Source organism: Pagrus major, chromosome 10, assembly GCF_040436345.1.
Source record: "Pagrus major chromosome 10, Pma_NU_1.0".
In the NCBI taxonomy this organism is placed as follows: Eukaryota; Metazoa; Chordata; class Actinopteri; order Spariformes; family Sparidae; genus Pagrus; species Pagrus major.
The window spans coordinates 19,085,306-19,108,362 of NC_133224.1; the positions used below are offsets into that span (position 1 = coordinate 19,085,306).

Genomic DNA, 23,057 nt, shown 5'->3' on the forward strand with positions numbered 1-23,057 from the left:
CAGAGATAATGTGTTTTATCTACTTTAGTTTAGTTTGTACACAAGACAGATAGAATTTGGTACAATGATTATCAGAAAAATACTGAATAATCTTCCGTATAAATAAAGTAGCCCTGTAATATTTATTAGTGTTGAATGCACAAAATGTAAAGCATCAGAAATGACTGACTGGTTCAAGTTCACACTTCAAATGGTTGTGGCTGAAATGTGCTGTGAAGGAGGGACAAGACTCTGACCATGAACAGCCCCCTTTTGACTTGACTCCCATTGAGGTTTGTGAACTGTTCTAGGACTGTTGTTTCTTACTGACTTCAGAAGACACACATTACATGTGTGTTAAAAGTAATACGCGTATATTACATTTTAATTTACCAATTCTGCATTAAAATGTTGACTCGACCCTTGTTATGCAATTTGTTGAGCTGTGTACTAACAGTATCCCAAATGTTTCCAACAATGTTCAAACCCAGAGAAATCCACAAGTTTACCCAAGGTGAAATTAGGTCGCCGCCGCTACTTCTGGGATAGGGAAGCCGGTGAATGAGACTAAATTTAAGGCAAACAAAACTTTAAAACATTGCCTCATCTTTGAATATGTGTGCCCGAGTCACATTAGGATTTCATCAGCAGTGGTGGTTGTTTAATGGTTTATACATCAACAGTGAAGCAAGTTTGACGACAGGAACCTTTGTGTTTATTTGCTTTACTCGTGCAGTGATAACAGTATCTGCTCCAAACAGACAGTTTACTGTACGTGTTATTATGGATCCCATTAGTGTTCTCTCAACACCCGCCCCACGGCACCTCTGATTGGTTGGCTTTGTTGGTTGCATTCTCAAACAGTAGCTTTGGTCATGTGTTTTTGGCGGTGTCTGAGCTGTACTTTTGCAAGCATACACGCCAACGTCGTCAGTCTTCAGAAAAGAGCCAAATGAACGCAATGATAGAAGTTTATTGTAAAGCTTCGACATTGTAACAGGAATGACTATACACTTAAGAATACAAATAGATCATCAGAAGGCCAAACTTGGCTTTTCTCCACAAGCAAAGACAAGTCAGATATAAAGCAAACTTCAGCGATTCATCTTCATCAAAACATCTTGTTGAATGTAGAGATCCTCCGTACGTTCTCTAGTCTTAGAGAGGAGACTGTTTGATTGGCTAACAAGAAGTGACACTGAATGTCCTATTTTGGAAACAGTGAACACATGTTGCCCCCTTCATTGTCTACTTTGGTTCTTCTACTTGTTATATTCTGATGCTATAACTTGCTTGATTATCTCTCTAAAATGGAAAGGTTATGGAGGACTAAGTAAACAATAGGAAAGTGAATACTTAGTAGAGCCAAGTTTTTGGTTACCAGGCTTTGGTAAGTATAGTGTCCGCACATCTCGCGTCTCCTCCACCGTTACTTCACAACATATTGATGCACTGTAACATACACCCTGCTCCTTGTTCTGCTCCCAACAAATCACCTGTTCCGCAAGGGGAACCATTTCTCTCTCTTTATTCGACAAAGTTGTCTGCATTTCAAAGTTTAAACACGTTTGGTATGGCAAGATGTCGGTCTTCCTGTGTCAAGCTTTGCACACCACATTACCCACAGGAGTGATACTAAAGGTGAATGCTTGTTGGCAGAGGTGGGTAGAGTAGCAGAAACAGTAACATTACTTTTACTCATGTAAATATGTGTTGAAGCCTAAGCTAACATTATAAACTGAAATAAGAGTCTTCAGCCATAGCTGTCCAATAGCTGTTGCGACATTTCTCTGACAACCACAAATGGGCACCTCATAGTGGCGCTAGATAAAGTGTCAGGGGATCATCGAAGTCAGTAGGATTCTGCCTCTGGGGACCACGAATGTCTGCACCAAATTGTGTGCCAATCTATGGAGGAATTCCATGTGATAGTTGTTGAGACATGGAGCATGCTTCCAAAAATGTCAACCCAATGGTAACACCATAGGAGAAGTCAGGGGAGAGTTAGTAGGAATCATCCTCTCTGGACCATGGCTGTTCAATCTTAAATTCAATCTTAACCTGCCCAGTAGATGTTGAGATGTTTGAGTCTGGATCAAAGTGGTGCATCAGCAGACCAAACAACATTGCCCCCCCTTGAACCATGCCACTAGCATGGCTATAAATACTATCGTCTTTGCAGTGGTTGTTGCAGCCAAAAGCTAATGCTGCTTGTGACATTACATGAGGATGTGTATTGTTTCAGCTGTTCTCCCGAGCACACACACAGTGGCCACCGTTTAATTGGTATGGTCTGTCAGACTGAAACCCCGAGATGTCTGTGGGAGTATATGATGAGCAGTTCAGACTCGAAGCACCACCCACAATACAGTCACACAGCATTGGAAATGATGACAAAAGACTATCTAATTATTGACTGTGTATATATTAATGTTACATAGATGTTAGATGTAGATTACTAATGTTTATTAAACCCTGTTTTAGCTTTCGAACACTGATTTGTAGATATAATCTACTAAAATAGTCTGACGATTGGACTCATACTGTGTGACTGCCGTGCATGAAAACACTGCAGAGGCTTCCTGTTTGAAACCACAGAGACAATAGAGAGCAAAGGGTCCTAGAGAAGTATACGACCAAGTACACTGAGAGCTCATCTTTGACAGCCAACAACACAGAGGTTTCAAAAGATCAAGGATAATGTAAAGACACCCGGGAAAGGCATTAACCTGCACACTCATTATCTGACCAGCTCGTTCCCATCATGTTTAAAACTTGTATTCAGATATTACGTGTTGGCGGGTCTTGTTGTCACCCTGCTATGAGAAGGCCGGCCCTGCTGAGTCACATCCGTAACAATCACGCTTGACGTTTGAAGGCCTCTGATGCCCTTTTTGTACACACTCTCAATGATGAAGGTTTCTGCTTTGTAAAATAAAGTAATGTATTACATCCTTTCAGCAGTGCAGCACTAATAGACTGAATTTGCTTCAATAATAATGTTCCACTGATGGCTCTCTCAAGTACTCGAGCCCACAGACACCACAGAGATGCGTCGTGTGTGGTTGCATTTATACGTTGTCAACAACAGTTATAGTGGGGGTAGAAAAATGGCACATGTGAGAACACACGTCATACTGTATCAGGAAAGCTTGGTTGGTGAAAGCAATGTTTTACAAGTTTATTGCAGGGCAAAACTTTACATTCAGTGTATTGAGGTGAAATCTGACAGCAGTGCTCATGTTTTAATAAGAAATTACTTTACATAGATTAGTAGACACATTTTTGTACACAAGTCCAAATGCAATATTTCCAGCTCCTACTGCCTAACACCGGAGTACACACATTCACTTTGTGTGTCGTCCCTCTGTCTCGGTGACCTCTTGGCCCTGAATTCCCTCAGAGCAGCGTAGTGGAGGTTGTCTGAATCTTGGTAATTCTGTTAATAAAATATCATTTTTACATTTCGTCAATGTATAAATACACATCACTTGTCTGACACATACATGTATTGTACACACCGACAGCAGCACCTGTACAATTGATCACATTGATATAACAGCTCAAGGATTACCTTTGTGCTTTACAAATGAGCCATTTATGATATACTGTGGGAACGAACAACCTGTAACATTTAGCTCATATTGACATACCCACATATGATATTTTAGTGACTTGTATCAAAGATGTTCTGATGGGAACCTTGGACCAAAGATCATGCCGATGGAATTTCATTTTGGGGTGAACTGTTAACGATTAGGTTATGGGTTGGTTAGTTCCTGTAGTGTTAAAAAAACATCCACAGCTACTGTGTGCAGTATATATTTCAGAGTAATTGTACCATTGTACAGATTAATTTGCACAGGTTTTGCTTTTTTTCATCCCCTATAGGTCGTTATCATGCTGTGATATACATTGATTTATTGGTGCTATACTCCAAAAATACTTACCGCTGCATTTGGACTCAAGGAAGCTGAAGATCTTGAGTCTGGTTAAGAAAGAAAAAAATAAAAGCCTATAAAATTCAATATGCTGGCAGTGAGTAGACTGATTACTTTAAAGTCTTGATTTTATGTGTTACGCACTACTGACATGATGGAACTACCCCGCAATAGCGTGTCAGAATTAGATCAATCCATAAAGATACATACTAAAACCACCTCATACTGTAACACCAGCACTATTCAACAGAATATCCATCATATGGCCCCTTAAGTTAATAGTCATGTTGAACGACTAAGTTTTCCACAAATTGGTGTCAGAAAATCTGAAGTTGGTTGACTTTTCTATTCATATCAACTTCGAATGGCTGCGCCTCCAGTATTAAGAACATAAATATACACTAAGAAAAGTAAAAAATGAAAGTTGGTTCACCTGTACATCCGCATCTGTTTCTTTTGTTCAGTGTATATGCTGCATATGCCAGTAAAACAACCAGGATGGTGTTGAATGTCAAAGCTCCGGTCAGGGAATACACCAAGACAGGAGAGACCACCTTTCCTGCAACAGCAGATGATAGGAGACATGACAGAGCTTTAGAATATTGAGGAGGAATTCAACATAACTAATATCCATATGAAACATCTTCTATCATGTTACTTACGCTCTGAATCCAACTTTTTCTCCTCCCCAAACAGTATGTGTCCACATGAGGCAACAGCACAGTAGTAGGTCCCAGCATGAGAAAGATTCAGGCTCTTCATTGGCAAGTTGTAGACACAGGTGTGTGTTTGTGTGTTGTCTTTCCTCTCACACTGATCATTCCTGCCTCCATGGGTGTAAATGAGTCCTGGATGAGATTCTTGAGAGTGTTTGAACCAGTAAACACTGTGTTCTCCATCACAGGTCCCAGTGTGTACTGTACAGTCCACAGAGTCTCCTGGCTGGATGATGTCAGATGCTGACTGATAAACCAAAGCTGGGATGCTCAAACCTGAACCCTTCACGCTGACAGTAATGCCCTCTACAAATTCGAAGTCATATGCATAGCAACCTGTGCAGTAGTAAGTAGCTGAGTCTGAAATGCGCAAATCCGAGATTGTCAAGTGATTATTGCCATTTCCTGTGTCCAGGGCGAAACGAGAATTGTTCTTGAATTCGTTCTGAAAGATGCCACTTTTGTCACGTTTATAGAAGGTAGAGAGGAGCCGTGGCTTCTGCCCCAGAGTTTGCTTATACCAGTAAAACATCACTGCATCACCTTTATAGAAGCATCGCATGGTCACGCTGTCACCAAGATTGGCTGACACAAAACCACTGTCTTGACCCACATATGTAGACGTTTTCACAACAGTAGTCGGAGCTGAAAAGAGATCCAGAAAGAGCACATTTAATTCAATTATCATGATGTCTATCGGTGAAATCTGCAATCATAATAAAAATACAAGTTACACAGAAAACTTACCTATTCTTCCCAAGAACAGATAAGTCAGATACAAAGCAAACCACATGGTGTTCATCGTGTTCAAATTATGTGTTGAATGAATCGCATCTCAGTACGTTTTCCACTTTTTAGAAAGAGGACTCTCTTTTTGATTGGCTAACAGGAACATCAGCTGATTTGGAAACAATGAACACATGATCAGTGCTGCTTTGAATGCAGTGCATTGAGAGAGACCAATGAGTTCAAACAGGTCTCTTTTTATAAATCATCAGTGTTAAAAAGCAGCATTTGTGATTGCTAACTGTAGTTATCAAAGGGACATTGTGTTGTACAACAGGTGCCTGCAACATATTTTTTATAGACTAACTGGGAGAAATAACCGATTCCATGTTGCACTTACTGCTGGACCATTTTGCACGTTTTGATATTGCTGTGTTGGTGTTGGCTGTGGATTAGCATTATTAACTGTGTTTCAGGGACCATCATTGAAAGTGACCATTCGTGTTTTTATTGTCATCACATTGTGACTTGTTGGGAAAAGGAAAAATACCAACATGGATGATTACACTTCAGCCTAACATAGATGAGTGTTTGTGCAACATAACCTGTCAAGTAGTTGTTGAGATATTTGAGTCTGAATCAAAGTTCTGGATTAGCAATAAAAAACTGACATTGCCCTCTCTAGAACCATGCTGCTAGCATGGCCAAAATAAGTATTCTCTTTGCTGTGGTTAATGTTGTTGCAGCAAGTAGCTGGCGATGCTCATGACATTATCTGGGTAGGTATATTGTTTCAACTGCTTCTCCCAGGCGCACATACTGTGGCCACTGTTTGGTTGGTTTGGTTTGATCAGTCAGGCTGAAACAAAATACTTCTATGAGAGTACATGATAAGAAGTTTAGACTATCAGCTAATGGCCACTCCCTCAGCAAGGCTGTTCTTGAGGGGTTTCGGCAATACAGTTACACTAACAAAAAACAATGCAATAATTATATACATTAATGTCACATTGTTCTTATGTGTTCTAGTCATTATTTTATTAAAGCCTGTTTTAGTCTTTACACTCTGATTTATTGGTATAATCCACTAAAATAGCCTGCGTGTTGGGCTTGTACTGTGTGACTGCTGTGCACGAAAACACTGCAGAGACTTCCTATTTGAAACCACAGAGACAAAGAGACCAAAGGGTCCTGCAGAAACATGGCCACGTATGCTGAGAGCTATTGAGAGACACCTTTGACTGCCGAGCACACAGAGGCCAAAAAAGTACCTAACACCTCTGGGCTGTGGCGTACAATGAGCACAATGCGGATATTCGGATATATGTAGGCGGGTCTTGTTACCACCCTGCTGTGAGAAGCTCGGCCCTACTGAGTCACATCCGCATCAATCATGCTTGATGTTGTCAAAGGTTTGCTCTCACAATTCAGAATGTATAGTCTGTGGAAAGCACTTTAGATGTGTTTATGTTGGTTATAGTGTTGTTGCTGAGAGCTATATTTGCTCTTTATTTGCTTTTGAAGTAACAACTTTCTCACTTTCTGTAAAGTTTGGCTTTCTCACATTCTCTTGTGCACTCCCTCAAGCTCATTAACATAGAAAGAAGAAAGTCCCACCTCTAGCTTCAAGCGGGTGAAGAGAGAAACACAATGAGAGACAAATTACACCCTGAACCAGGAAACATTTTTTGAACAAGCGCAAAATGTGCTCTCTCATCACATCAACTCACGTGTGACCAGGAAATGAGACATCATTGCGACTGAGCATCAACCACAGAGGGAGTAATCAATAGGCGGGTTTGGCCTGTCATGACCTGTGCTTTTAGATGATCGTGTACACTCTCAACGATGAAGGTTTTTGCTTTGTAAAATAAAGTGACGTGTTACATCCTTTCAGCAGTGCAGCACTGAAACACTTACAGTTTCTCTGCAGGTCCTCCAACATGGTCACTGATTTTGTTTTAATGGTAATTTTCCACTGTGAACACTCGCTCACGTGTCAGAGCCCACAGACACCACAGATGGCTTGTGTGTGGTTGTGTTTGTACGTTGTAAACAACAGTTAAGTGAGAGTTGAATAGCAGCACATAGGTCATACTGTACAAATACATCTTGGTTGCTGAAAGCAATGTTCTACAAGTTTATTGCAGGGCAAAACTTTACATGCAACGTGAGATGAGATCTGACAGCAGTGCTCATGTTTTAGAAGGAATTACTTTGCATAGAATGGTAGACACAATCTTGTTACACAGAAACAAAGTATAAATGCAATATACTGTACAATGTACTGGAGTACACACATTCACTTTGGGTGTCGTCCTGTCTTGTTGATCTGTTGACCTTGTTTCCCCTAAAAGCGGCGCTATGTAGGCTGTCTGAATCTAAGCAGTCCTGCTAATAAAATATCATTCTTACAGCAATGCCTGCACAATGCATTGATTACAATGATGTAACAGCACTTATAAAATACATTCATATCAATGGGAAACCTGTTAACTAATAATTGTGTCCAATGGCTCAGTTTACCACAAAATGACGACAGAAAATCTGAAGATGTAAATTTTGTTGCTGATAACATTTGCAACTGATAAACCATGGAGTGAAAAATATGTAATATGTTGAGTTACGTGTGTTGCAGCCCGCACAGAGACAGCTGAAGTCATTGCACTTTCATGTGTTGTCTTTGCAAAAGCTTGGTAATTGGGTTTATTAGAAAGCAACACTTTACAGTCATCATATTTACGTGAAATCATGTAGGCAAAAAACTAGATGATACTTTTAAAAGAGTCAGTATGAAGTCATGTTCTGCTGCACAAAGACAAAGATGAAACAGCTCTACTGCTTTACACTGAGGTACACACATTCACTCCAGGTGTCGTCTCTCTGTCGTCTCCGTCTGTTGACCCTGTTCTCCCTTGAAACATTCTCATAGTCATTATCTTCATTTTGGTAACACTGGTGATGAAAAAGAGAGAAAAAAAAACTATATCAGGAATAACATCCACAAAACAGTTAGTGTATTTGAATGGTAACATATTCAGTTGTCTCAATAGGAAATACCTCATCAGTTGTCATTGAGGGAGATGAAAATCTTCCCAGAGACTCTGAAAGCAAAAAGAAAATGTTACCATAATGTCATGTTCAGACACACTATAGATGAAAACATGATCGATTACCTGTACAAAGGCAGCTGTGTCTCCTGTTCGTCATGCACACGAAGAAAGCCATTAAAACACACAGAGTGGTGGAGAATGCTGACGTGCCAGTCAAGAAATACACCAAGACAGGATAGTCTTCATCATCTGTAGATCCAGACAGCAGGAGACATCACAGAGCTTTCAGTCATGTTCATCTGAGTTTGAATATAAAGTTAGTCTGATGGAAAGTTACTCACCCTCAAAGTCCAGCTTGGTCCCGTCTCCAAACAGTATGTGTCCACATGAGGCAACAGCACAGTAGTAGGTCCCAGCATGAGAAAGATTCAGGCTCTTCATTGGCAAGTTGTAGACACAGGTGTGTATTTGTGTGTTGTCTTTCCTCTCACAATGATCATTCCTGCCTCCATGGGTGTAAATGAGTCCTGGATGAGATTCTTGAGAGTGTTTGAACCAGTAAACACTGTGTTCTCCATCACAGGTCCCAGTGTGTACTGTACAGTTCAGAGTCACAGAGCCTCCTGGCTGGATGATCTCAGATGCTGACTGATGAACCCAAGCGGGGATGTTCAAACCTGAGCTCTTTACATGGATAGTAATGCCCTCTATAAAGTCATACACATATGAAGAGCCACCCATGCAGTAATACGTACCTGCATCTGGACTTTGCACATATGAGATCCTCAGATGATTTTTACCAGGGGCACTGTCCAGAGTCAAGCGTGGATCGTTCTCAAATTCACCAAACAGAGTGGGATTTTTGTCAAGCTTATAGAATTTAGACACCAGCTGTGGTTTCTGTCCTGGGGTTTGTTTATACCAGTACAACATCACTGCTGAACCATCTTCATAGGAACATTCCAAAGTCACAGGTTCACCAACGCTAACTGATATGAAACGCAAAGATGATGATAGTGTTAGAGCAGTCATATCAGCTGAGGAGAAAATGGAGAACAAACAAATGCACAGTTAATTTTATACCATGCTGTAACACACAGAACAGAACATATCAAAAACCATCATAGTTAAAATGCGATTAAAAAGATAGAACTTACCCATTGTACCCAAAAGCAGACATGTCACATACAAAGCAAACATCGAAGGTGTCATGTTGTCGAAATTTCCGTGGCTATTTCTGGAGGGATTGTCTGTTCGTTCTTTTCATAGACAAGATTGTTTTTGATTGGCCAATCAGAAATGACTTTCAATGATCACATGACCAGTGCCCCCTGCAGTGTTATTTTTGGTCTTTGAGAAACATTTCAAAACAACAGAATCAATCAAAACACCATTTGGAAAGACTTTTTTGACTTATTTAAAAAAATGTACAGAGATAATGTGTTTTATCTACTTTGGTTTAGTTTGTACACAAGACAGATAGAATTTGGTACAATGATTATCAGAAAAATACTGAATAATCTTCCGTATAAATAAAGTAGCCCTGTAATATTTATTAGTGTTGAATGCACAAAATGTAAAGCATCAGAAATGACTGACTGGTTCAAGTTCACACTTCAAATGGTTGTGGCTGAAATGTGCTGTGAAGGAGGGACAAGACTCTGACCATGAACAGCCCCCTTTTGACTTGACTCCCATTGAGGTTTGTGAACTGTTCTAGGACTGTTGTTTCTTACTGACTTCAGAAGACACACATTACATGTGTGTTAAAAGTAATACGCGTATATTACATTTTAATTTACCAATTCTGCATTAAAATGTTGACTCGACCCTTGTTATGCAATTTGTTGAGCTGTGTACTAACAGTATCCCAAATGTTTCCAACAATGTTCAAACCCAGAGAAATCCACAAGTTTACCCAAGGTGAAATTAGGTCGCCGCCGCTACTTCTGGGATAGGGAAGCCGGTGAATGAGACTAAATTTAAGGCAAACAAAACTTTAAAACATTGCCTCATCTTTGAATATGTGTGCCCGAGTCACATTAGGATTTCATCAGCAGTGGTGGTTGTTTAATGGTTTATACATCAACAGTGACGCGAGTTTGACGACAGGAACCTTTGTGTTTATTTGCTTTACTCGTGCAGTGATAACAGTATCTGCTCCAAACAGACAGTTTACTGTACGTGTTATTATGGATCCCATTAGTGTTCTCTCAACACCCGCCCCACGCCACCTCTGATTGGTTGGCTTTGTTGGTTGCATTCTCAAACAGTAGCTTTGGTCATGTGTTTTCGTCAATGTCTGAGCTGTACTTTTGCAAGGATACACACCAACGTCTTCAGTCTTCAGAAAAGAGCCAAATGAACGCAATGATAGAAGTTTATTGTAAAGCTTCGACATTGTAACAGGAATGACTATACACTTAAGAGTACAAATAGATCATCAGAAGGCCAAACTTGGCTTTTCTCCACAAGCAAAGACAAGTCAGATATAAAGCAAACTTCAGCGATTCATCTTCATCAAAACATCTTGTTGAATGTAGAGATCCTCCGTACGTTCTCTAGTCTTAGAGAGGAGACTGTTTGATTGGCTAACAAGAAGTGACACTGAATGTCCTATTTTGGAAACAGTGAACACATGTTGCCCCCTTCATTGTCTACTTTGGTTCTTCTACTTGTTATATTCTGATGCTATAACTTGCTTGATTATCTCTCTAAAATGGAAAGGTTATGGAGGACTAAGTAAACAATAGGAAAGTGAATACTTAGTAGAGCCAAGTTTTTGGTTACCAGGCTTTGGTAAGTATAGTGTCCGCACATCTCGCGTCTCCTCCACCGTTACTTCACAACATATTGATGCACTGTAACATACACCCTGCTCCTTGTTCTGCTCCCAACAAATCACCTGTTCCGCAAGGGGAACCATTTCTCTCTCTTTATTCGACAAAGTTGTCTGCATTTCAAAGTTTAAACACGTTTGGTATGGCAAGATGTCGGTCTTCCTGTGTCAAGCTTTGCACACCACATTACCCACAGGAGTGATACTAAAGGTGAATGCTTGTTGGCAGAGGTGGGTAGAGTAGCAGAAACAGTAACATTACTTTTACTCATGTAAATATGTGTTGAAGCCTAAGCTAACATTATAAACTGAAATAAGAGTCTTCAGCCATAGCTGTCCAATAGCTGTTGCGACATTTCTCTGACAACCACAAATGGGCACCTCATAGTGGCGCTAGATAAAGTGTCAGGGGATCATCGAAGTCAGTAGGATTCTGCCTCTGGGGACCACGAATGTCTGCACCAAATTGTGTGCCAATCTATGGAGGAATTCCATGTGATAGTTGTTGAGACATGGAGCATGCTTCCAAAAATGTCAACCCAATGGTAACGCCATAGGAGAAGTCAGGGGAGAGTTAGTAGGAATCATCCTCTCTGGACCATGACTGTTCAATCTTAAATTCAATCTTAACCTGCCCAGTAGATGTTGAGATGTTTGAGTCTGGATCAAAGTGGTGCATCAGCAGACCAAACAACATTGCCACCCCTTGAACCATGCCACTAGCATGGCTATAAATACTATCGTCTTTGCAGTGGTTGTTGCAGCCAAAAGCTAATGCTGCTTGTGACATTACATGAGGATGTGTATTGTTTCAGCTGTTCTCCCGAGCACACACACAGTGGCCACCGTTTAATTGGTATGGTCTGTCAGACTGAAACCCCGAGATGTCTGCGGGAGTATATGATGAGCAGTTCAGACTCGAAGCACCACCCACAATACAGTCACACAGCATTGGAAATGATGACAAAAGACTATCTAATTATTGACTGTGTATATATTAATGTTACATAGATGTTGTAGATTACTAATATTTATTAAACCCTGTTTTAGCTTTCGAACACTGATTTGTAGATATAATCTACTAAAATAGTCTGACGATTGGACTCATACTGTGTGACTGCCGTGCATGAAAACACTGCAGAGGCTTCCTGTTTGAAACCACAGAGACAATAGAGAGCAAAGGGTCCTAGAGAAGTATACGACCAAGTACACTGAGAGCTCATCTTTGACAGCCAACAACACAGAGGTTTCAAAAGATCAAGGATAATGTAAAGACACCCGGGAAAGGCATTAACCTGCACACTCATTATCTGACCAGCTCGTTCCCATCATGTTTAAAACTTGTATTCAGATATTACGTGTTGGCGGGTCTTGTTGTCACCCTGCTATGAGAAGGCCGGCCCTGCTGAGTCACATCCGTAACAATCACGCTTGACGTTTGAAGGCCTCTGATGCCCTTTTTGTACACACTCTCAATGATGAAGGTTTCTGCTTTGTAAAATAAAGTAATGTATTACATCCTTTCAGCAGTGCAGCACTAATAGACTGAATTTGCTTCAATAATAATGTTCCACTGATGGCTCTCTCAAGTACTCGAGCCCACAGACACCACAGAGATGCGTCATGTGTGGTTGCATTTATACGTTGTCAACAACAGTTATAGTGGGGGTAGAAAAATGGCACATGTGAGAACACACGTCATACTGTATCAGGAAAGCTTGGTTGGTGAAAGCAATGTTTTACAAGTTTATTGCAGGGCAAAACTTTACATTCAGTGTATTGAGGTGAAATCTGACAGCAGTGCTCATGTTTTAATAAGAAATTACTTTACATAGATTAGTAGACACATTTTTGTACACAAGTCCAAATGCAATATTTCCAGCTCCTACTGCCTAACACCGGAGTACACACATTCACTTTGTGTATCGTCCCTCTGTCTCGGTGACCTCTTGGCCCTGAATTCCCTCAGAGCAGCGTAGTGGAGGTTGTCTGAATCTTGGTAATTCTGTTAATAAAATATCATTTTTACATTTCGTCAATGTATAAATACACATCACTTGTCTGACACATACATGTATTGTACACACCGACAGCAGCACCTGTACAATTGATCACATTGATATAACAGCTCAAGGATTACCTTTGTGCTTTACAAATTAGCCATTTACGATATACTGTGGGAACGAACAACCTGTAACATTTAGCTCATATTGACATACCCACATATGATATTTTAGTGACTTGTATCAAAGATGTTCTGATGGGAACCTTGGACCAAAGATCATGCCGATGGAATTTCATTTTGGGGTGAACTGTTAACGATTAGGTTATGGGTTGGTTAGTTCCTGTAGTGTTAAAAAAACATCCACAGCTACTGTGTGCAGTATATATTTCAGAGTAATTGTACCATTGTACAGATTAATTTGCACAGGTTTTGCTTTTTTTCATCCCCTATAGGTCGTTATCATGCTGTGATATACATTGATTTATTGGTGCTATACTCCAAAAATACTTACCGCTGCATTTGGACTCAAGGAAGCTGAAGATCTTGAGTCTGGTTAAGAAAGAAAAAAATAAAAGCCTATAAAATTCAATATGCTGGCAGTGAGTAGACTGATTACTTTAACGTCTTGATTTTATGTGTTACGCACTACTGACATGATGGAACTACCCCGCAATAGCGTGTCAGAATTAGATCAATCCATAAAGATACATACTAAAACCACCTCATACTGTAACACCAGCACTATTCAACAGAATATCCATCATATGGCCCCTTAAGTTAATAGTCATGTTGAACGACTAAGTTTTCCACAAATTGGTGTCAGAAAATCTGAAGTTGGTTGACTTTTCTATTCGTATCAACTTCGAATGGCTGCGCCTCCAGTATTAAGAACATAAATATACACTAAGAAAAGTAAAAAATGAAAGTTGGTTCACCTGTACATCCGCATCTGTTTCTTTTGTTCAGTGTATATGCTGCATATGCCAGTAAAACAACCAGGATGGTGTTGAATGTCAAAGCTCCGGTCAGGGAATACACCAAGAAAGGAGAGACCACCTTTCCTGCAACAGCAGATGATAGGAGACATGACAGAGCTTTAGAATATTGAGGAGGAATTCAACATAACTAATATCCATATGAAACATCTTCTATCATGTTACTTACGCTCTGAATCCAACTTTTTCTCCTCCCCAAACAGTATGTGTCCACATGAGGCAACAGCACAGTAGTAGGTCCCAGCATGAGAAAGATTCAGGCTCTTCATTGGCAAGTTGTAGACACAGGTGTGTGTTTGTGTGTTGTCTTTCCTCTCACACTGATCATTCCTGCCTCCATGGGTGTAAATGAGTCCTGGATGAGATTCTTGAGAGTGTTTGAACCAGTAAACACTGTGTTCTCCATCACAGGTCCCAGTGTGTACTGTACAGTCCACAGAGTCTCCTGGCTGGATGATGTCAGATGCTGACTGATAAACCAAAGCTGGGATGCTCAAACCTGAACCCTTCACGCTGACAGTAATGCCCTCTACAAATTCGAAGTCATATGCATAGCAACCTGTGCAGTAGTAAGTAGCTGAGTCTGAAATGCGCAAATCCGAGATTGTCAAGTGATTATTGCCATTTCCTGTGTCCAGGGCGAAACGAGAATTGTTCTTGAATTCGTTCTGAAAGATGCCACTTTTGTCACGTTTATAGAAGGTAGAGAGGAGCTGTGGCTTCTGCCCCAGAGTTTGCTTATACCAGTAAAACATCACTGCATCACCTTTATAGAAGCATCGCATGGTCACGCTGTCACCAAGATTGGCTGACACAAAACCACTGTCTTGACCCACATATGTAGACGTTTTCACAACAGTAGTCGGAGCTGAAAAGAGATCCAGAAAGAGCACATTTAATTCAATTATCATGATGTCTATCTGTGAAATCTGCAATCATAATAAAAATACAAGTTACACAGAAAACTTACCTATTCTTCCCAAGAACAGATAAGTCAGATACAAAGCAAACCACATGGTGTTCATCGTGTTCAAATTATGTGTTGAATGAATCGCATCTCAGTACGTTTTCCACTTTTTAGAAAGAGGACTCTCTTTTTGATTGGCTAACAGGAACATCAGCTGATTTGGAAACAATGAACACATGATCAGTGCTGCTTTGAATGCAGTGCATTGAGAGAGACCAATGAGTTCAAACAGGTCTCTTTTTATAAATCATCAGTGTTAAAAAGCAGCATTTGTGATTGCTAACTGTAGTTATCAAAGGGACATTGTGTTGTACAACAGGTGCCTGCAACATATTTTTTATAGACTAACTGGGAGAAATAACCGATTCCATGTTGCACTTACTGCTGGACCATTTTGCACGTTTTGATATTGCTGTGTTGGTGTTGGCTGTGGATTAGCATTATTAACTGTGTTTCAGGGACCATCATTGAAAGTGACCATTCGTGTTTTTATTGTCATCACATTGTGACTTGTTGGGAAAAGGAAAAATACCAACATGGATGATTACACTTCAGCCTAACATAGATGAGTGTTTGTGCAACATAACCTGTCAAGTAGTTGTTGAGATATTTGAGTCTGAATCAAAGTTCTGGATTAGCAATAAAAAACTGACATTGCCCTCTCTAGAACCATGCTGCTAGCATGGCCAAAATAAGTATTCTCTTTGCTGTGGTTAATGTTGTTGCAGCAAGTAGCTGGCGATGCTCATGACATTATCTGGGTAGGTATATTGTTTCAACTGCTTCTCCCAGGCGCACATACTGTGGCCACTGTTTGGTTGGTTTGGTTTGATCAGTCAGGCTGAAACAAAATACTTCTATGAGAGTACATGATAAGCAGTTCAGACTAGCAGCTAATCTTGAGGGGTTTCGGCAATACAGTTACACTAACAAAAAACAATGCAATAATTATATACATTAATGTCACATTGTTCTTATGTGTTCTAGTCATTATTTTATTAAAGCCTGTTTTAGTCTTTACACTCTGATTTATTGGTATAATCCACTAAAATAGCCTGCGTGTTGGGCTTGTACTGTGTGACTGCTGTGCACGAAAACACTGCAGAGACTTCCTATTTGAAACCACAGAGACAAAGAGACCAAAGGGTCCTGCAGAAACATGGCCACGTATGCTGAGAGCTATTGAGAGACACCCTTGACTGCAGAGCACACAGAGGCCAAAAAAGTACCTAACATCTCTGGGCTGTGGCGTACAATGAGCACAATGCGGATATTCGGATATATGTAGGCGGGTCTTGTTACCACCCTGCTGTGAGAAGCTCGGCCCTACTGAGTCACATCCGCATCAATCATGCTTGATGTTGTCAAAGGTTTGCTCTCACAATTCAGAATGTATAGTCTGTGGAAAGCACTTTAGATGTGTTTATGTTGGTTATAGTGTTGTTGCTGAGAGTTATATTTGCTCTTTATTTGCTTTTGAAGTAACAACTTTCTCACTTTCTGTAACGTTTGGCTTTCTCACATTCTCTTGTGCACTCCCTCAAGCTCATTAACATAGAAAGAAGAAAGTCCCACCTCTAGCTTCAAGCGGGTGAAGAGAGAAACACTATGAGAGACAAATTACACCCGGAACCAGGAAACATTTTTTGAACAAGCGCAAAATGTGCTCTCTCATCACATCAACTCACGTGTGACCAGGAAATGAGACATCATTGCGACTGAGCGTCAACCAGTCAGTGGGAGTAATCAATAGGCGGGTTTGGCCTGTCATGACCTGTGCTTTTAGATGATCGTGTACACTCTCAACGATGAAGGTTTTTGCTTTGTAAAATAAAGTGACGTGTTGCATCTTTTCAGCAGTGCAGCACTGACACACTTACAGTTTCTCTGCAGGTCCTCAAACATGGTCACTGATTTTGTTTTAATGGTAATTTTCCACTGTGAACACTCGCTCACGTGTCAGAGCCCACAGACACCACAGATGGCTTGTGTGTGGTTGTGTTCGTACGTTGTAAACAACAGTTAAGTGAGAGTTGAATAGCAGCACATAGGTCATACTGTACAAATACATCTTGGTTGCTGAAAGCAATGTTCTACAAGTTTATTGCAGGGCAAAACTTTACATACAACATGAGCTGAGATCTGACAGCAGTGCTCATGTTTTAGAAGGAATTACTTTGCATAGAATGGTAGACAAAATCTTGTTACACAGAAACAAAGTATAAATGCAATACACTGTACAATGTACTGGAGTACACACAATCACTTTGGGTGCTGTCCTGTCTTGTTGATCTCTTGACCTTGTTTCCCCTAAAAGCGGCGCTATGTAGGCTGTCTGAATCTAAGCAGTCCTGCTAATAAAATATCATTCTTACAGCAATGCCTGCACAATGCATTGATTACAATGATGTAACAGCACTTATAAAATACATTCATATCAATGGGAAACCTGTTAACTAATAATTGTGTCCAATGGCTCAGTTTACCACAAAATGACGACAGAAAATCTGAAGATGTAAATTTTGTTGCTGATAACATTTGCAACTGATAAACCATGGAGTGAAAAATATGTAATATGTTGAGTTATGTGTGTTGCAGCCCACACAGAGACAGCTGAAGTCATTGCACTTCTCATGTGTTGTCTTTGCAAAAGCTTGGTAATTGGGTTTATTAGAAAGCAACACTTTACAGTCATCATATTTAGGTGAAATCATGTAGACAAAATCCAGATGATACTTTTAAAAGAGTCAGTATGAAGTCATGTTCTGCTGCACAAAGACAAAGATGAAACAGCTCTACTGCTTTACACTGAGGTACACACATTCACTCCAGGTGTCGTCTCTCTGTCGTCTCCGTCTGTTGACCCTGTTCTCCCTTGAAACATTCTCATAGTCATTATCTTCATTTTGGTAACCCTGGTGATGAAAAAGAGGAAAAAAACAATATCAGTAATAACATCCACAAAACATTTAGTCTATTTGAACGGTAACATATTCAGTTGTCTCAATAGGAAATACCTCATCAGTTGTCGTTGAGAGGGCTGAAAATCTTGCCTGAGACTCTGAAAAGAAAAAAGAAAATGTTACCATAATGTCATGTTCAGAAAATACACACTATAGATGAAAACATGATTGATTACCTGTACAAAGGCAGCTGTGTCTCCTGTTCATCATGCACACGAAGAAAGCCATTAAAACACACAGAGTGGTGGAGAATGCTGAAGTGCCAGTCAAGAAATACACCAAGACAGGAGAGTCTTCATCATCTGTAGATGCAGACAGCAGGAGACATCACAGAGCTTTCAGTCATGTTCATCTGAGGTTAAATAGGAAGTAATATTCTTAGAAATAAATGACAGCCTGATGAAAGTTACTTACCCTGAAAGTCCAGCTTGGTCCCGTTTCCAAACAGTATGTGTCCACATGAGGCAACAGCACAGTAGTAGGTCCCAGCATGAGAAAGATTCAGGCTCTTCATTGGCAAGTTGTAGACACAGGTGTGTGTTTGTGTGTTGTTTTTCCTCTCACACTGATCATTCCTGCCTCCATGGGTGTAAATGAGTCCTGGATGAGATTCTTGAGAGTGTTTGAACCAGTAAACACTGTGTTCTCCATCACAGGTCCCAGTGTGTACTGTACAGTTCAGAGTCACAGAGCCTCCTGGCTGGATGATCTTAGGAGCTGACTGATGGACTGAAGCTGAACCTGTTACACTGACAGCTGTGCTCTCTAATATTTCTACGGTGGATAAATAGCCCCTCATGCAGTTGTAAGCAGCTGAGTCTGAAATACGCAGATCTGAGATCTTCAAATGATTTTTACCATCTCTTGTATCCAGTGTGAAGCGTGGATTGCTCTTGAATTCACCATAAAAAGTTCCATTTTTTTCAAACTTGTAGAATGCAGAGATGAGCTGTAGTTTCTGTCCCAGAGTTTGTTTATACCAGTAAAGCCTTACAGGAAAAGTATCTCCATAGAAACATGGCAAAGTCAAGCTGTCCCCAGTTTCAACTGATACGAAACCTCCGTCTTGATGAATAGTTGGGGACAAATTTAGAGCTGTTGTCTGAGCTGAAATGAAATGAGAGACAAAAGAAATGCACATTTACTTGCTGACTGATGGATCCAAGCTGGGATGTTCAAACCTGAGCTCTTTACATGGATAACAATGCCCTCTATAACGTTATACACATATGAAGAGCCGCCCATGCAGTAATAAGTACCTGCATCTGAACTTTGCACATATGAGATCCTCAGATGATGTTTACCAGGGGTACTGTCCAGTTTCAAGCGTGGATCTTTCTCAAATTCACCAAACAGAGTGGGATTTTTGTCAAGCTTATAGAATTTAGACACCAGATGTGGTTTCTGTCCTGGGGTTTGTTTAAACCAGTACAACATCACTACTAAACCTTCTTTATAGGAACATTTCAAAGTCACAGATTCACCAACGCTAACTGATATGAAACGCAAAGATGATGATAGTGTTAGAGCAGTCATATCAGCTGAGGAGAAAATGGAGAACAAACAAATGAACAGTTAATTTTATACCATACTGTAACACACAGAACAGAACATATCAAAAACCATCATAGGTAAAATGCGATTAAAAAGATAGAACTTACCCATTGTACCCAAAAGCAGACATGTCACAGACAAAGCAAACATCGAAGGTGTCATGTTGTCGAAATTTCCGTGGCTATTTCTGGAGGGATTGTCTGTTCGTTCTTTTCATAGACAAGATTGTTTTTGATTGGCCAATCAGAAATGACTCTCAATGATCACATGACCAGTGCCCCCTGCAGTGTTATTTTTGGTCTTTGAGAAACATTTCAAAACAACAGAATCAATCAAAACACCATTTGGAAAGACTTTTTTGACTTATTTAAAAAAATGTACAGAGATAATGTGTTTTATCTACTTTAGTTTAGTTTGTACACAAGACAGATAGAATTTGGTACAATGATTATCAGAAAAATACTGAATAATCTTCCGTATAAATAAAGTAGCCCTGTAATATTTATTAGTGTTGAATGCACAAAATGTAAAGCATCAGAAATGACTGACTGGTTCAAGTTCACACTTCAAATGGTTGTGGCTGAAATGTGCTGTGAAAGAAGGACAAGACTCAGACCATGAACAGCCCCCTTTTGACTTGACTCCCATTGAGGTTTGTGAACTGTTGTAGGACTGCTGTTTCTTACTGACTTCAGAAGACACACATTACATGTGTGTTAAAAGTAATACGCGTATAATACATTTTAATATACGCGTCTGCTTTAGGATTGATTTTAAGATCCTTTTATTAGTTTTTAAAGCTCTTAATGGCCTTGGCCCAACTTCTTTATCAGATTTTCTTTTATCGTATGAACCCTCCAGAACCCTCAGGTCCTCTGGTAACAACCTTTTAACCATTCCAAAAGTGAGAACAAAAACTCACGGGGAGGCCGCCTTTCAATACCGTGGTCCACGTTTGTGGAACAGCCTCCCAGAGGACCTGAGGGCACTGGAGAATGTTGATACTTTTAAGAGCAACCTTGAGACCTTCCTTTTTAGGCTGGCTTTTAGCTGAATTTTATTTATGTATTTATTGGTTTTTTATCCTGTTTAAACCTGGTTTTATTTGATTAATCTATTCATGTATTATTCATGTATTTATTTTAATTATCTTGTTTTATCTTGTTTTACTTTATTTATGATTATTTTTTATTTCTTTACTTATAAACAGTTATAGACTTTTAAACCTATTTTAGTATTTTATCATTCTAAGTTAGTTTTAGAGTTTTATTATTTTATCTTTATTTTATTTTATTTATTTTACTGCCACTAGTGACTCCTCAGTGAAATACATCGATGATAGCGTTTCCTCGGTTCCGCAATACCTGTTGTTAGTGCCCTGTTTTCATTTATCACTATACAGTTATTTATTATTACTCACTTTTTATTTTTTCCTGTTGGGTTTTAAGTAGCTGGGTGTGGCTGTGTGTGGCTGTGTGTGTGTGTGTGTGTGTGTGTGTGTGTGTGTGTGTGTGTGTGTGCGTGTGTGGGTGCGTGTGGGGGGGGGCTGTTGTTTTTTTTAATTGTTGTTGCTGCTGTTTTTAATTTCTGTAAAGCACTTTGAGCTACATTAGCATGTATGAAAAGCGCTCTACAAATAAAGTTTGATTGATTGATTGATTGATTTAATTTACCAATTCTGCATTAAAATGTTGACTCGACCCTTGTTATGCAATTTGTTGAGCTGTGTACTGACATTATCCCAAATGTTTCCAACAATGTTCAAACCCAGAGAAATCCACAAGTTTACCCAAGGTAAAATTAGGTCGCCGCTGCTACTTCTGGGATAGGGAAGCCGGTGAATGAGACTAAATTTAAGGTAAACAAAACTTTAAAACATTACCTCATCTCTGAATATGTGTGCCCGAGTCACATTAGGATTTCATCAGCAGTGGTGGTTGTTTAATGGTTTATACATCAACAGTGAAGCAAGTTTGACGACAGGAACCTTTGTGTTTATTTGCTTTACTCGTGCAGTGATAACAGTATCTGCTCCAAACAGACAGTTTACTGTACGTGTTATTATGGATCCCATTAGTGTTCTCTCAACACCCGCCCCACGGCACCTCTGATTGGTTGGCTTTGTTGGTTGCATTCTCAAACAGTAGCTTTGGTCATGTGTTTTTGGCGGTGTCTGAGCTGTACTTTTGCAAGCATACACGCCAACGTCGTCAGTCTTCAGAAAAGAGCCAAATGAACGCAATGATAGAAGTTTATTGTAAAGCTTCGACATTGTAACAGGAATGACTATACACTTAAGAATACAAATAGATCATCAGAAGGCCAAACTTGCCTTTTCTCCACAAGCAAAGACAAGTCAGATATAAAGCAAACTTCAGCGATGTCATCTTCATCAAAACATCTTGTTGAATGTAGAGATCCTCCGTACGTTCTCTACTCTTAGAGAGGAGACTGTTTGATTGGCTAACAAGAAGTGACACTGAATGTCCTATATTGGAAACAGTGAACACATGTTGCCCCCTTCATTGTCTACTTTGGTTCTTCTACTTGTTATATTCTGATGCTATAACTTGCTTGATTATCTCTCTAAAATGGAAAGGTTGTGGAGGACTAAGTAAACTATAGGCAAGTGAATACTTAGTAGAGCCAAGTTTTTGGTTACCAGGCTTTGGTAAGTATAGCGTCTGCACATCCCTAGTCTCGTCCACCTTTACTTCACAACATATTGATGCACTGTAACATACACCCTGCTCCTTGTTCCATTGTACCATTTCTCTCTCTTTATTCAACAAAGTTGTCTGCATTTCAAAGTTTAAACACGTTTGGTATGGCAAGATGTCGGTCTTCCTGTGTTCAAGCTTTGCACACCACATTACCCACAGGAGTGATACTAAAGGTGAATGCTTGTTGGGAGAGGTGGGTAGAGTAGCAGAAACAGTAACAGTAACAGTACTTTCACTCATGTAAATATGTGTTGAAGCCTAAGCTAACATTATAAACTGGAATAAGAGTCTTCAGCCATAGCTGTCCAATAGCTGTTGCGACATTTCTCTGACAACCACAAATGGGCACCTCATAGTGGCGCTAGATAAAGTGTCAGGGGATCATCGAAGTCAGTAGGATTCTGCCTCTGGGGACCACGAGTGTCTGCACCAAATTGTGTGCCAATCCAATCCATGGAGGAATTCCAGTAGTAGGAATTGTAATAGTTGTTGAGACATGGAGCATGCTTCCAAAAATGTCAACCCAATAGTAGCGCCATAGGAGAAGTCAGGGGACAGTTAGTAGGAATCATCCTCTCTGGACCATGGCTGTTCAA

General features: G+C 40.0%; 4 protein-coding genes across 4 annotated transcripts; all 4 read right to left on the reverse strand.

The window, feature by feature from the left end:
• Window positions 1-3,298: 3,298 nt before the first annotated feature.
• LOC141003806 (uncharacterized) lies at window positions 3,299-5,438 on the reverse strand. The gene is made up of 5 exons (XM_073475271.1): window positions 5,384-5,438; window positions 4,583-5,281; window positions 4,354-4,479; window positions 3,930-3,967; window positions 3,299-3,418 (listed from the first exon to the last, which is right to left on the reverse strand). The coding sequence occupies exons 1-5, from the start codon at window positions 5,436-5,438 to the stop codon at window positions 3,299-3,301; spliced, it is 1,038 nt and encodes a 345-aa protein (XP_073331372.1).
• A 2,599-nt stretch (window positions 5,439-8,037) lies between these two features.
• LOC141004137 (uncharacterized) lies at window positions 8,038-9,627 on the reverse strand. Its single transcript, XM_073475635.1, has 4 exons — window positions 9,573-9,627; window positions 8,757-9,452; window positions 8,539-8,664; window positions 8,038-8,319 (listed from the first exon to the last, which is right to left on the reverse strand). Exons 1-4 carry the CDS (start codon window positions 9,625-9,627, stop codon window positions 8,198-8,200), a joined length of 999 nt encoding a protein of 332 aa, XP_073331736.1. The 3' UTR covers window positions 8,038-8,197.
• A 3,512-nt stretch (window positions 9,628-13,139) lies between these two features.
• LOC141003879 (uncharacterized) lies at window positions 13,140-15,279 on the reverse strand. Its single transcript, XM_073475353.1, has 5 exons — window positions 15,225-15,279; window positions 14,424-15,122; window positions 14,195-14,320; window positions 13,771-13,808; window positions 13,140-13,259 (listed from the first exon to the last, which is right to left on the reverse strand). Exons 1-5 carry the CDS (start codon window positions 15,277-15,279, stop codon window positions 13,140-13,142), a joined length of 1,038 nt encoding a protein of 345 aa, XP_073331454.1.
• Window positions 15,280-17,952: 2,673 nt separating this feature from the next.
• Window positions 17,953-19,888, reverse strand: LOC141003880 (uncharacterized). The gene is made up of 5 exons (XM_073475354.1): window positions 19,846-19,888; window positions 18,599-19,297; window positions 18,361-18,486; window positions 18,239-18,282; window positions 17,953-18,136 (listed from the first exon to the last, which is right to left on the reverse strand). The coding sequence occupies exons 1-5, from the start codon at window positions 19,886-19,888 to the stop codon at window positions 18,017-18,019; spliced, it is 1,032 nt and encodes a 343-aa protein (XP_073331455.1). The 3' UTR covers window positions 17,953-18,016.
• Between the last annotated feature and the right edge of the window lie 3,169 nt (window positions 19,889-23,057).

What these genes read in the sequence shown, in the direction of transcription:
- LOC141003879 (XM_073475353.1), bottom strand. Translation starts at nt 15,279, where the DNA reads ATGAACACCATGTGGTTTGCTTTGTATCTGACTTATCTGTTCTTGGGA. An exon ending in TCTGTTCTTGGGAAGAATAG is followed by an intron (nt 15,123 to 15,224) that starts GTAAGTTTTCTG and finishes ATCTCTTTTCAG; the next exon opens with CTCCGACTACTGTTGTGAAA. An exon ending in CCTTGAGTCCAAATGCAGCG is followed by an intron (nt 13,260 to 13,770) that starts GTAAGTATTTTT and finishes TTTTATTAACAG; the next exon opens with AATTACCAAGATTCAGACAA.
- LOC141004137 (XM_073475635.1), bottom strand. Translation starts at nt 9,627, where the DNA reads ATGACACCTTCGATGTTTGCTTTGTATGTGACATGTCTGCTTTTGGGT. An exon ending in TCTGCTTTTGGGTACAATGG is followed by an intron (nt 9,453 to 9,572) that starts GTAAGTTCTATC and finishes TTTTCTCCTCAG; the next exon opens with CTGATATGACTGCTCTAACA. An exon ending in GACCAAGCTGGACTTTGAGG is followed by an intron (nt 8,665 to 8,756) that starts GTGAGTAACTTT and finishes CTGGATCTACAG; the next exon opens with ATGATGAAGACTATCCTGTC.
- LOC141003806 (XM_073475271.1), bottom strand. Translation starts at nt 5,438, where the DNA reads ATGAACACCATGTGGTTTGCTTTGTATCTGACTTATCTGTTCTTGGGA. An exon ending in AAACAGATGCGGATGTACAG is followed by an intron (nt 3,968 to 4,353) that starts GTGAACCAACTT and finishes TTTCTTAACCAG; the next exon opens with ACTCAAGATCTTCAGCTTCC. An exon ending in CCTTGAGTCCAAATGCAGCG is followed by an intron (nt 3,419 to 3,929) that starts GTAAGTATTTTT and finishes TTTTATTAACAG; the next exon opens with AATTACCAAGATTCAGACAA.
- LOC141003880 (XM_073475354.1), bottom strand. Translation starts at nt 19,888, where the DNA reads ATGTTTGCTTTGTCTGTGACATGTCTGCTTTTGGGTACAATGG. An exon ending in GACCAAGCTGGACTTTCAGG is followed by an intron (nt 18,487 to 18,598) that starts GTAAGTAACTTT and finishes CTGCATCTACAG; the next exon opens with ATGATGAAGACTCTCCTGTC. An exon ending in TCTCAACGACAACTGATGAG is followed by an intron (nt 18,137 to 18,238) that starts GTATTTCCTATT and finishes TTTCATCACCAG; the next exon opens with GGTTACCAAAATGAAGATAA.